Source organism: Myotis nattereri (assembly GCF_964212035.1).
Source record: "Myotis nattereri genome assembly, chromosome: 7".
In the NCBI taxonomy this organism is placed as follows: domain Eukaryota; kingdom Metazoa; phylum Chordata; class Mammalia; order Chiroptera; family Vespertilionidae; genus Myotis; species Myotis nattereri.
The window spans coordinates 29,929,586-29,944,079 of record NC_138082.1 but is presented as its reverse complement, the minus strand read 5'-3'; the positions used below and the strand labels follow the sequence as shown (position 1 = coordinate 29,944,079).

At 45.1% G+C, this 14,494-nt stretch overlaps 1 protein-coding gene across 1 annotated transcript in view; it reads left to right on the top strand.

Annotated features, from left to right (window-relative positions):
• Positions 1-3,004: 3,004 nt before the first annotated feature.
• Positions 3,005-14,494, top strand: part of SLC16A14 (solute carrier family 16 member 14) — a 31,581-nt gene continuing 20,091 nt past the window's right edge. The window contains exons 1-2 of the mRNA XM_081096222.1: positions 3,005-3,358; positions 12,770-13,041. Coding sequence (XP_080952348.1) covers positions 12,783-13,041 — 259 coding nt within the window. The 5' untranslated portion in view covers positions 3,005-3,358; positions 12,770-12,782. The remainder of the gene's footprint in view (positions 3,359-12,769; positions 13,042-14,494) is intronic.

Genomic DNA, 14,494 nt, shown 5'->3' with positions numbered 1-14,494 from the left:
CTACATAAAAATTATTGCTTAAGGAAGATTCACTGTAGCTTGGACTTCAGGCACATAGAAGTAGACTCAGCAATACACTTAGATGATAACCCAGGCTCAGGACTGGTTCATTTATGGTCTACTTGTCAGTTTGGGGAGATTTTAAATTTGGATTTTGGTTTCGTTTTGGTCTGTGTTTTTACAATTTAATAATTTTAGGATATTCACATAATAATTTTTAGGATATAGACTTGCACAACCCATCGCCAAAATCACTTTTAGAGCATTTCCATCTCTGAAACAAGCACTATGCCCATTAGCAGTCTCTATTTTCTGTCTAACATCCGCAGCCCTAGGCAACCACCAATCTACTTCTGTCTCTATAGATGTCCCTATTCTGGACCTCTCATATAAATGGAATCATGCACTGTGTGGTCATAACACTGACCTCTTTTACTTATCATTATAATTTCAAGACTTGTTTGCGTTGTAGCACAGATGAAACAATTTATTTATCAGAACAGCCTTTAACAGGAAAGGAAAATCAGGATCTTGAAGATATACTTGCACGCCATGTTTATTGCAGCATTATTTACAAAGACAAGATATGGAAGCAACTAAATGCCTGTCAATGGATCTGTGGCTAATGAACATGTGGTATCTGTATACAATGGAATATTATTCAGCTCCAAAAAAAAAAGAATATCCTGCCTTTTGTGACAACATGGATGAAATTGTAAGACATTATGTTAAGTGAAATGAGTTAGACAGAAAAGACTGCATGATCTCACTCATATGTAGAATCTAAAAACAAAAGTCAAACTCATAAAAACAGAATACAATGGTGGTTGCCAGGGGCTGAGGGATGGGGGAAATGGAAGGGATGTAGGTCAGAGGGTACAAACTTCCAGTTATAAGTTCTGGGGATAGAATGTATAGCATGGTAACTACAGTTAACAATACTGTATTGTATTCTTGAAATTTGCCTTAAGCCTTTTCACCACTGAAAAAGGTAACTAGCCTGGCCGGTGTGGCTTGGCAATTGAGTGTCAGCCCAGAAATCAAGAGTTCCCCCAGGGTTCAATTCCCAGTCAGGGCACATACCTGGGTTTCGGGCTTGATCCCCTGTGGGACACGTGCAGGAGACAGCCGATCAATGATTCTCTCTCATCATTGATGTTTCTATCTCTCTCTCCCTCTCCCTTCCTCTCTGAAATCAATAAAAATGTATTTTTTAAAAGGTAACTACGTGAAGTGATGAATGTGTTAATCAACCTGATTGCGGTAGTCATTTCACAATGTATATGTGTATCAAGTCATCACATTGTATACTTCAAATGTATGCAATTTCATTTGTGATTTACATCTCAGTAAAGCTGGGGAGGAGAAAAGCCTCCTGAGAGGCATTTTAGATGTAAAGTACCTTTCAGGGTAGAAGCTTTGCAGATAGCAGATGAGAGGTTGCCTGGGGGAATGGAGGAGCCGAGGGCTGAATTACAAAGGGTACAAGGAAAATTCTGGAGTTATTTGAAGTGATGGTTCCACAGACTTATGCTAAAACTCATCAAATTGTAGATTTAAATATGTGCAGTTCATACTATATCAATTATCCCTCAATAAATCTATTAGATTTCAGAGGGGAGGGGGGAACAGACTTAAAAGCCTTACACACCTCTTTTAAAACAAAATGAATCATCTAAATTTGAGATGTTTGCCAGGAACCCCAATCTTGACTTGCCGTCAAAAGCCTTGCTGAAAGGAGTGGTATTGGAGGACAGCCCAAGAGACACTAAGCACCTAATTGCTCATGTTCTGATGAGCAAACGTGAAACATTTGGACCCATAAGCCCAGTGCCTCATCAAAATGTCCTCACTTAGCCACAATTTCTCAGTGTTCTCAATTACTTTTTAATCAAGATTTGAAATAAGAAGTGGCGATGTGAAATGCATGTGACTATTCTTTCTTGCAAAAAAAAAAGAAGAAGAAGAAACAAGAAAGGAAGAAAGAAATTGTAGGTGGATAGAATAACAGTCTCTCCAAGATGGCCACAGCCTAATCCCTGCAGCCTGTATGTTACCTTACATGGCAAAGGGAAATTAGGGTCACAGGTGGAATTAAGATTGCTAATCAGCTGACCTTAAAACAGGGAGATTATTTGGATTATCCAATAACCCAATAACCAGTGGGTAGGCCCAGTGTAATCCCAAGAGCCTTTCAAAGTGGAAGAGGGAGAACAGGAGAGACAGAAGGTGGTGTGACTATAGGGGAAAGGCACACAATGATGTAACACTGCTGGCTTTGAAGACAGAGGAAGTGGCCGTGAGCCAAGGAGCTGGTGGCTCTTGCCTGAGCTGCCAGGAGGAACACAACCCTGCCAACACCGTGAGGTTAGCCAGCTAGAACCTATTTCAGACTGCTAACCTCCAGAACTGTAAGATAATAAATCTGTGCCGTTTTCAGCTACTGAGTTTGTGATAATTTATCACACCAGCAATAGGAAACTACTACAGTAAAATAGCCCTGGCTTCCTTTATTCCAACATTCACCTCACAGGTATTAAAATTTTTTCCATGGGCAAATCATTGTGTTGGGAAAAGGGTAGCCATACGTGGAAATGAAACTTGTGTCTGGTGCCCATGAACGGAAGGTAAGCAACGACGGACCATCAGATACTGGAGGAAAAGCAGGGAGCTGTGGGACCCATCATGGGACAAAGGAGAAGGGATATTTCAGTCCTCTTTGGCCAAGAATACTGCCAGACCTGCCCTCCTCTTGCACCTACAAACTGCCATATTTTGTGGCCCAGAGTTGGGTGGGGGTCTTTTTCATCACGGGTCTCCTATCTCAGAGACATGGAAGATACTCCTGTTCTCACCTGCATCTTGGGTTCGGTTTCAGGTCCTCGCCTTCAGTAATAAAACTGTGCAGAGCCATTAGCGAGCCTCAACCAAAGCTATAATCTACGACCGGCCACAAGAGTGTGCACGTGAGGAGACTGCAATTTTTTTCTGCCAAACCAGAATTAGCCGGTACAGGAATGAACGAGCTGGAGATTCGAAATTGCACTGATTGGAAGGGAGCTCAGGTTAGGTTCGGGCTCCCTCCAAAGGACCCTTTTTAAAGACGGAGGCCTCGAGCTCAAAGCTTCACCAGACGCTCACCTGGCTCGACATCAAGCGACAGAGGAGCCCGGAGCCCCACGCCGAGCGCACGGAGCCGGGTGGAGCGCCGCGCCGCAGGCACCCACAAATCCAGGATGATAGGCGACACTGCACCAAATCTCTTCGCCCAGCAGTTCAGGGGGCTCCGAGGGAAACCGCAAGTCCGAGGATCCGGGCCGGGAGCCCAGTGAGGCCGCAGCCCTGCGCGCCCTGGGCGGTGAGTATTCCGAGGCTGCGCGGCGCCGCGGGCCCGGGAGATGGAAAGGCCCTGGGGGCATCTTGGAATTGGGGGCTGTGGGTGGCACCCCGGAGACCCTCGGGAAGAGGCGGCACAGAACCTGGGGAGCGTCGGGAACGGCTGCCTAGCGGTCGAGGGCAGGGCTGCTCCAAGTGCGGTGGTCGCGCCCAGGCAGCCTTGTGGGGGGAGGGGGAGGCAGCCTCCCGAGCTGCTGGCGAGGCCACCTGGGCGGCGGGGTAACCTGCGGTCCAGGGCGGAGCAAGAGGATGCGCGCCCCGCTCTCCCCGTGGCCACGGGCCCGCGCGCACCGTCCAGGGGCTCGGCGCCCCCTCGGAACCTACACTCGGCTCCGCCCCGAGCCCGGTCCCGTCCCCCGTCTTCTCTCACAGCCTCCAGTTTGGGACTCGAACCGCCAGTCTCGAAGCGAAGAGGGGAGACCGGGGACTGGGGCTAGGGGACATTCGGGGGTGCTCAGCCCGCCGGGACTGCGATCCGCGCCTCTTTCCGGTGGAGCTGGCGGGTTCCGAGCGCGCCAGGGGATGAGGGGTCTCTGGGCACCTGGGGGAGCGGGGGGGGGGGGGGCGGGGGGGACGTCGGATAACAGAGTGCCCGGGAGGGGGCCAGGGGCGTCGGGAGGGCGCTCGGAGGGGGCCCCGAGGCGTGCAGATGCTGTTCCCCCCACGCCCATAGCGGTGCCGATCAAGGCTCCCAGGGAGGAAAGGGGGGATTAAAATGAGGCGAGAGACCGGAGAGGGCCATTTCAGAGCCAAATGCCGCCCAGGCCATAGACTTGTTTTAGGAGCTCAACTCTGCTTACCCATTAAGCCGTTTTCTTTCCGTGGAAAAGTTGATTCAGCCTCTTAGCAAGGATGAGTGTGGGTTATTAGTGGCGATTAGAAAGATTTATTTTCCCCTTGTCTGGCTTCTTTGTGGATTAGTGTGAGAGTGTGAGTGTGAGAATGAAGGGGCGGAGGGAGACAAGAACGGGGGCTGGGTGTAAAATAAGCTTTGGAATCCGGCAGGCCTGGGTTCCAGTACCTGCTAGTTTAGTTTGACCTCTCTAAACTTCATCGCCTCCATTTGACAAATAGCCTCAGTCTCCTCATCTGTGAAATGGGACATTAATACCAACTGGACAAGATCATGGTGGAGAAGCCACCCAGCGCAGTCCCTGGCCCATAGAAGGCATTTATCTGCCTATTTTCCCCAGCCGGGGTCCCTCTGGTTCCTCCTGCGCTGTCTTCCCCACACAAGCTCAGCACCAGCTTTGGTTGCTCCAGTCTCTTCAGCCTGTTGGCCCCAAGTGCCCCGTTTGAAGGCCCAACAGTTCCTGGGCAGGTCTAGAGGCAAAGTTTCTACAGAGCAAGTTACATGTGGACCCTCCGCCTCAGCTGGGATCTAATAAAGAACCTGCTGCCAACATGCTCCGTCCACCTTTGCAGAACATTGTCATTTTAATTTTAACTTGGCACTTTCCTCTTTGCCTCTTATTTATAATGAGCTCACCGCATGCTCACATCATCACAATAGCCAAATTAAAAATGAACCACTTGCTTATGGGAGGTGCTCTGGTACCAGAGCTGTGGAAATTTAATTCCTTTTTAATCTCTGATGTGTTACTTCATTTCCCCCATTTATGATTTCTTTTGCATCGTTCATGAACTCACGCTTGGGGAGAATGGAAGGTTGACTATTTGTCCCAATAGTATCTTTCCACTTGCTTCCTTCACCTTCTTCAGTGTGAAGTCCTAATGTTATATGCTGATCTTCCAACAGGGGAGCTTAGAATGGGTACTATATTTTTTATAGATTGACCCTTAGTGGAAGACCCACATTTCCGTGCCTCCATTTACCCCCGTGTACCACACGCATGTTGTCATTTTACATGTGTGTCAGAACGTGGAAAGGGCTAGAGGGAGCCTTGAAGGCCTTAAGGTGAAGACAGACTTGGAGCCTGGGGCAGAGTGCTCCAGAGCCCTCTCCTAATTCTCCCTTTTTCTCCAGGTGCACAGGAGGATCATAATATGCAAACAACTCTTTCTAACTCATCATTATAGAAATGCTAACATGCTTAAGAAAACTTGGTAGAATAGACAGACATTTTTCTTCTGTTGACTTTTGGGCTTTTTTATTTGTTTGTTTTTTAAAAGGAACTTTTTAAATTAATTTTAGAGAGAGAGGAAGGGAGAGGGAGAGAGAACATCCATGTGACAAAACACCTATCCACTGCCTGCTGCATGCACCCCACCGGGGAAGGAACCTGCAACCTGGGCATGTGCCTTGACCAGGTGTGAATCCACAACCTTTCGGGTGTATGGGACAATACTCCAACCAACTGAGCCACCGGCCAGGGCTCTTCACTTTTGTTTTTTAGTGAACCTGGTTGGACAATAAGTTGACTGTGATTTGTCAAAACAGGAATTACTTTTAGAGAGACTTAGGTGTGAAATGCAGACGGCTCTGGTAGATCTTCAGGAACCTCCTGAGGACCTGACAGAACTTCGTTTACCCACCCCCACCTCCAGGAGCTCTCTCCATCTGACACTAAAGTCTACATGCACAGCTGTGCCTCTTGAATAAAACCAGTCTATTAAATGCTATTCCGCATCTTTACTTATGACAAACTGGAAATATCAAGAACAGTTCAATGACAACTGCATCTCTTCACCCATAAAATAAATAACTCAGTAAGACTGTTGCCGGGGTCCAACCCCAGCAGGTCCAGGGGTCCCCAAAGGTGTGGACGGAGTCGGCGAAGAAGGAATGACACGGAGACAGCGTTCAGTTGATCAGCAGCCTAGCCAGGATCTCTAGCCAAGTTCTGGTCAGGATCTCTAGTGAAGTTCTGGTTAGGATCTCCAGCCAGGTTCTGTGTCCATGTTGTCTTGCTAGGTTCTCCAGCCAGGTTCTCCAGGTTCTCCAGCCAGGTTCTGTAGCCAAGTTCCCTCGCTAGGTTCTCCAGCCAGGTTCTGTCCAGGTTCTCCAGCCAGGTTCAGTCACCAGGTTCTAGTCAGGTTCTCTTGCCAATTTCTGTAGTCAGGTTCAGTCCAGGATCTTTTGCCATGTTCTCTCGCTAGGTTCTGTCTCTAGGTTCTGAGGTCAGTTTCTGTCCAGGATCTTTTGCCATGTTCTCTCCAGCGAAGTTCTTCTGTCTCTAGAGAACGTTCTGTGTAGGTTCTGTGCCAATTTCTGTCTCTCGCTGTCTTGTTACATCTGTATTTATACCAGTTGATTCAATCCTATCAATCTCTATTACAAAGGTAGGGCGTTTCTTATCTCCATTCCAGGGAGTAAAGATTATGTAGCTTAAGCATGATTGTTCGTAGTTAAAGTGATTAACTACCCGCCTGGCACTAGTTGAGAGGTTTATTCCCTCCCTAACTTCAGGGGAAAATCCCTACCTGGGGAAACAACCTTTCTCAGAAACCTTGGTTAAAACACATAGTGCCAAGAAGGTGAGCAAACATATTAAGAACAGTATGCCATATATGCCAGGTCCCTTGAAACAGCAAGCATGGACCGGATCCCGGCAGACTGTGAAGTTCTTAACATTGCTTAAGAAAATGATTATTGCCTTAGCTGATTTGGCTCAGTGGATAGAGCATCAGCCTATGGACTGAAGGGTCCTAGGTTCAATTCCAGTCAAGGGCACATGCCCAGGTTGCAGGCTTGATTCCTAGTAGAGGGCATGCAGGAGGCAGCCAAGCAATGATTCTCTCTTATCATTGATGTTTTTGCCTCTTTCTCCCTCTCCCTTCCTCTTTTAGATCAATAAAAATATATTTTAAAAGAAAAAAGAAATGATTATTTCAACTCATGGGTTGAAAAACTGTAACTTTGGTATTACTATTTCAAAAGTGTTTCTTATGTAGATGGACTTTAGGAAAATGCCAAGTAGTACTGTTTTATCTTATGAAACAGCTGAATATTGTTCCACTGATTGTAAAGGATGTTATTACTTTTACTAGTGACCCGGTGCACGGATTCATGCACATTGAAAGGAAATTAATTAGAAAGTGGCCAGTGGGCCAGGACTGGGCAAGACAGACTAGACATGCCCTGGAGCCAACCTGCTTCGGTTCCTCCCCAGCCGGCTGCATCTAGGGTGGCATCGTGGCTTGAAGGGTGGCTGTGGAGTGAGGGGGGAGGGTCCCTCCAGCAAGTGGGGTCCCCCAGCCTGGCCTGCAGGGACTGGGCTGAAACTGGCTCTCCGACATCCCCCAAGGAGTCCTGGAGTGTGAGAGGGCACTCTGCAAAGTTGCTGTTGTACAGGGTGTGGAACACAAATGCAAGTGTGCAGTAAACCAGATTCGGGGCCAACAGTGCCCCAGCAACAACATAACGCACAGCCGGCCAAAGGTGGAATCATGCAGCCCTGAGAGGAATTGGACTCCCCGCTCTCTGGTTTCAGGGTGTGTCATCCGAGAACCACTGCTGCCAAGTCACTGCAGCTCAGTAGCTCCTGCATTGAGCGTCTGCCCCCTGGTGGTCAGTGCACATCATAGCTACCAATCGGACAGCCACTCAGCATATTAGCCTTTTATATATATAGATTGGCCAGTCATACCCACTGTCCAGCTGCTCTTTCTGGCCCCTCGGGATTCTACATACAGCCAGCAGGGACTGAGGGTGGACAACCACCAAACACCCTCAGGACCCTTTCTAGGTTCATCCTCTTGGCTTTATGACAGTGCAGCAATTTCCTGGGCTATGAGTTCTGGATTGAAAGGCTGCTCTGTCCCTTTCTATCCTTAGGCAGGCTATTTTCTCCTTGGGGGAGAGGAGGGTGGTAGCAGACACACACACACACACACAAGCCTAGAGTCCAACACAGGCTGGACTTCCCAATGAAAGTGGCTCTTGGATTAATTGTCTTTCTTTTGTTTCCCCCCTCTTTTATAATTTAGTCACTAATCTATGGAGGTAAGAAGCTGATCCAGATGGTGTTTAAAAGATAAAGGGGCCTTTAGTTTCTTATAAAGTTAATATATGTTTACTTAGTTGTTGTTTTTTTACCAATGAGATTTTTTTAAAAAGAGCAAAAATTATTTGTAAGACTGTCATCCAAAAAATAATGACCATCATTTTTCTTTTTTTCACTCCAGTCTTCTTTCCTATAAATACATATTTTCAACAACAAAGGGATCATGACATGTGCCCCATTTTGTGGCCCCCACGTATAATTCACACTTTCTATGTCTTCAGAGTTCAGTGTGATTTGATTTTTTTTGTGTGTGTGATTTGATTTTTGATGGTGGACTTGCTTTGCACGGCTATACCATGACTGATTTACTTAACACCTACTCTGTCTAATATTGGATATTTGACATGTTTGCGGAGGATTTTTTCTTACTATTTCTGGGTTCACTGTTATAATTTAGTTGAATTTTGAAACATGAGCAGAAGAGGACCAGGAGGTTAGAAAAAGAGAAGTATGTTTCCAAAACAGGAAAGAAGAGAAAGGCATACACACAAGCTTAAAAGAGACTGTGCCACCTTAGCCAGTTTGGCTTAGGGGATAGAGCATCGGCCTGGGGACTGAAGGGTCCCAGGTTTGATTCCAGGTCAGGGCACATGCCTGCGTTGTGGGCTTGATCCCCAATAAGGGGTGGGCAGGAGGTATCCAATCAATGATTCTCTCTCATTGATGTTTCTATTTCTCCCTCCCTCTCCATTCCTGTCTGAACTCAATAAAATTTTTTTTTTTTTTTAAAGAGGGACTGTGCCAAGTGTGGGGAGCTGCAGGTGCTTCACGGGGCTGGACAGCAAAATGCTAAGGTTGGGGGATAGGAGGAGGGACCAGGCTGGGGTGGGGGTGGGCAGATGTGCAGGAAGGGAACCTGGCAGCCTTGGTCAGCCACACCAAGTTGTGTGTGTGTGTGTGTGTGTGTGTGTGTGTGTGTGTGTTGGGCGGGGGGGGGTGGGGGGGGGCGGAGGGGGTGGGGGGTGGGGGGGTGGGGGGGAGTTAATCCTAAAGATAATTTGATGAGGTGAGAAAATTATATGGCAAGACAGCATTTTATTACTCCCTGCAGTCTGGATAATGGGGAAGTGGAAAGGACCGTGGCTGAGAGCAGGAAGTGTGGCAATTGAGAACTGGACAACTATCTAAGATATAGAATCATTTAAAAGATAAAAACAATAATAACAAGAATGAGGTATGAGAGACAGGAAAAATCAAGATGAGCCCCAAGACAGATCCATGACATTGCTCTTCCACAAGCATCCTGGTTTCCTGGAGCCCATGTCTCTCTGACAAACTGCTAACCAGAACCAATGCTATCGTGCATGGATCAGCAAACTTTCCCTGCAAAGCATGGGTGGGGGACCTTTATCTATCAAGGGCCATTTGGATATTTATAACATCACTCACTTAATATAATTCACTTAATACAAGTTTATGCTGCTATAAAAAAAGCTCCTAGATTTATTGAATTTTGAGTCCTGTGGTTGCCTTGGCAAGGCCAGACCAAATGATTTTGCAGGCCTTATACCATCCGAGGGCTGGATGTTCCCCACCCCTGCTATAAAGTAAGTATTTTTGATTTTGAAGGTCATGTGGCCTTTAAAAAGGTGAAAACAATTCTTAGGAGTGATTAGGAGCATACAGAAAGAGGCTCTGCAATTCAGAGTCTGCTTCTCTGTCCTCCCCATTCACATCATTACACACCTGGGACATTCCACAGTTGGAGTTGTTCCCAGTGTATTTGGGATCATTTTTTATACCATCATCCTTCATTGCCACAAAATGATTTTCCAGCAATAATCATTTGTAATGGTCTGTAATAATTATGATTTTATTTGTTCTTCTGTTATAAATTAACTAGAGGCTCGGTGCATGAAAGTTTGTGCACTGGGGGGGCGGGGGGGGGGTGTCCCTCAGCCTGGGGAGAGGGCCTAAGCCACAGTCTGGCTTCCCTCTGCCAGAGGCGATCGACTTATCAGGAGAAGGCACCATCACACCCTTGCTGCTGCTGCCTCTGGCCTCCCTCTGTGGGAGGCGACCCAGTGATCAGGGGAAGGCGATACCCCCATATCGCCTCTGCTGCTGCCACTGCTGGCTGCGAGGCTGCCTGAGCCTTGGCCAGGCCCTTGTTGCCTGAGCCTGGGGCCCTTGCAGCTGCAGTCACCATCAACGGCTTGCCTGAGTCTGGAGCCAGCTCTGGGCAGTGGCAGCTGCCAGCGCAGCGTCAAGTCCCTGCCCACCCATGCACCTCACAGCTCACGCAGCCCCGCCCATCCACATGCACCTGCTGCACATGCAGCCTCTTGGTGATTGCTAGTTGCAGCGTGAGGGCGACACAGCATGAGGGCGTTACGATCACCATAGGCTTTTATTAGTATAGATTGTGAAAAAAGAATAGATTTCACTTTCAAGACATAATTCAAATTGAGCAAACCATTTCATGTATTGACTCCAAATTTTAATTTCCAAACCAAAGTTTTTCACCTCTCACTCTTGAACTCTGTTTTGCTATTTTAAATTTTCAACAAAAATAAAATCTCCAGGTGGGCATATACTAGTAGAGCTGCAGAATGGTGAAGTAACTCGAGTTCTGGTCTTCATCTCCACAGTAACTGCTGTTACAGTTCACTCAAATGTCCTGCAGTGACATGTGGCAATGCAGGGACCGCAGACCCGGATTGAGCCGAGGTGAGCTCCAACAACTCTGCACTCTTAGGAATTTACTCTCAGAACAAGTGTGTGTTACTGGCCACACCTGTGCCAGGGCTCAACTGCGTAACCAGCGGTTCCATGAAATAATTTCCATGTAGAATACAATGTTTAAGAAAGGATGAGTAATAAAGCATCCTAATTTGAAGCTTACAGATGTATAATATTGAAACATACTGTTTGGAACTTTGACCAGCAAAAGATGTTTTGGAGAGGAGTATTTTATTAGCGACATTGTCTAGAATTGCTGGCACATATTTTTTTAATATATTTTTATTTATTTCAGAGAGGAAGGGAGAGGGAGAGAGAGATAGAAACATCAATGATGACAGGGAATCATTGATCGGCTGCCTCCCACACGCCCCCTACTGGGGATTGAGCCCACCACCTGGGCATGTGCCCTTAACCGGAATCCAACCTGGGACCCTTCAGTACGACGCTCCATCCGCTGAGCCAAATCAGCTAGGGCACTGCTGGCACATATTGATCATAAAAAAGCAGAGCAACTTTGAGCCAGTTGTTGTTTTAAAGTTCTCTATGGATGATACTCTGCCTCCTTGCTTTTGGGGCAGAGTGCTCCTGCTGTTCTGTGCTTGGTGCTCCACTACCTGTGGTCTTGCAATGGTGCCCTGCAAGACTCAGCTCCATTTGGAACTGCCCAACAATCATTTCCATATGTAGTAGGCAACAGTCTCTTCCATTATCCTGAACATCGAGGCCTTTTCATAACCACCATCCTCCTCAATCTCAGCCAATGACCTAAACATCCTACTTCACCAAAAAATTTAGACCAGTAGGTGTAACTCTCTCCCCTCTACTCACAATCTTATCTCCGCCCACCTCTACTTGCTATAGTCTCAGAGGAGGATAGGTTTCTCCCCCGATCAAGATCAACCCTCTGATCCCACCACCTCCAAGATTAGTCATCCTCTCCTTTTGCTCCTTATCCTCCGTTCTTATGCACCCCCTTAATTCTCATCCTAAAAAAATAAAACAACACCAGAGTCCTCCCTGACTTAGCATCACCCCCTCCCAGCTCCATCCAGCCTCCTTCCTCTTGTTCGAACATCTTGAGAGATGTAACTAGGCAAAGCACAAATCACCAACATTAAAAAGCTGTATCTCCCATTGTAAGATAGTTAATTGGCTTCTACTTTGTAAATCTCTCCTGAGTTGGGTACACACAAGTCAGTCCTCCTGAGGTTAATCCATTCCGGCTCTATTGAGCACTTAGATCCACAAAATGAGAACCAGAACATATGCCAGGGCCCCATCAAGGTGAAGCTGCTCTGCAACGCTGCCTAAGGCCAGGCGTCTTCTTTCTCTGATACCTTTTTCATCCATCTCAATAAGGGACTTAGGAATGAGCTTTAGAATCAGAAATAGCTGGATTCAAACCTTCATTTCCTGTCTGACCACACTGCTTATTACCTATGAGACTTTGGGAAAGTTGCCTCCTTTCTCTATTTTCATATATTTAAAATAGGGATTATAATACTTACATATAGAGTGACTTTAAAGGTTAAACAACTTTCATAAAAGCACTTGGTCCTGAGAAAAAGTGAAAAAGTGTTCCCAAATCTGCATGATGACAGATTCATCTGAAGGATGATGGGGCCACTTCGGTTATGATGAGGAGGTAGAGCTGTCCAAAGAAGATGAAGATTTTTTTTTGTTTTGACATTCAATAAAATGATTTTTCATATGTATTTCAGAAAATCTTGGAAAATGTATACAAGTCATGAAGACATTGGGTATGATTTTGAAGATGTCCCCAAAGACAAGAAGACACTTAAATCCCACCCAAACATTGATGGCGGATGGGCTTGGATGATGGTCCTTTCCTCTTTCTTCGTGCACATCCTCATCATGGGTTCCCAGATGGCCCTGGGGGTCCTCAATGTGGAATGGCTCGAAGAATTCCATCAGAGCCGTGGCCTGACCGCATGGGTCAGCTCCCTCAGCATGGGCATCACCTTGATTGTGGGTATGTTCGCCTGTCACCTGTTGTAAAACCGAATAGTTATAAAATGACAATTCCCCACCATAAGTAATGTTTTATATTGTTGAAACAGTAATGTTAGTGATGTTACTATTTATTGTAGCAAAATGTACATAATATAAAGTTTACCATTTTAACCATTTTTAGGTAAACAGTTTAATGCTGTTGAGTACATTCATCACCACCCTCCATCTCCAGAACCTTTTTCATCTTCCCAAACTGAAACTCTGTATCCATTGAACAGTAACTCCCTATTCCTCCTCCCCCAGCCCCTGGCCACCCCCATTCTATTTTCAGTCTTTATGAATTTGATTACTCTAAGTACCTTATATAAGTGGAGTCATACCAGATTTGTCCTTTTGTATGATATTGTTATTTGAATATTATAAACACTTGGAGTATTTTTTAAATTGATTATTTTTAAAACTCTCTTTTGCCCCAAGCTCTGTTTTCTTAACTGTTGTAACACAATTATATATCATTACAAATATCTGTTCATTTAACACTTATTAATATTTATAAAATAAAAATTTTAGAGAGAACACTATAAAAGTCAACTAACAATCTTATTTCAGAGTTCTAATTAATTTGAAATTGATCATATGCTATTGGAAAATCTATTAAACTATTTTTAGGAAAGATACTGATATAGCAAATAGGGAGCAATAGTAATATATTCTTGCATTTTCTAGTTAAGCCTACCCATACATCAATCTATGAAACCAATTCTTATCAATTGGAAATACTAAACCAGAAGTTATTATAAATGTAATCTGTTATTATAGCTAATGTGTTTCATTTTTGGAACTAAACAGCTTTCACTGTCAACTAATATTCAAGTACTTATTATATACCAGGTGCTTTCCTTTACATTATCTCATTTAATTCTAACAATCTACCCTATACCCTAATGTTCACTTGCTCCACTTGAAAGAAGCAACCATCATTTTATGTCAGTTTTTTTTTTAATTTAAAATATTTGTGATATATTTTATACCAGAAACATAAATGGCCTCAAATCTTTTTCTGGTTTTGTGAGAATATGTGTATGACAAGCATATGAGTGTTTGATGGGAGTCTATGACTTTTCAGTGGTTTCTACATTAGCAAGTAATCGTTTGAATTCAACTCAGCGATTTGTTGATCTTGGCTGGCTCTCAATTAATGCTATTTTGGGCAATACACATGATATTAATACAGTAATAATACTAATGAGAGAAAACAAGGACAAACTGTTATTTCCCAAGATATGGGTGGGACGTGTGTGTGTTTATCAAAGAGAATTAATACTGACCTAGTTTTAAAATTAAATAAGGGCATCATTATGTATGTGTAATTAAGAAATTATGTTTGCCTATAACATTGATGACCTGACTTCTTCAACCCTGCGTTGGGCTAAAACTAGGACTATTTGTCATACAAAAAATGTAAGTTTTAC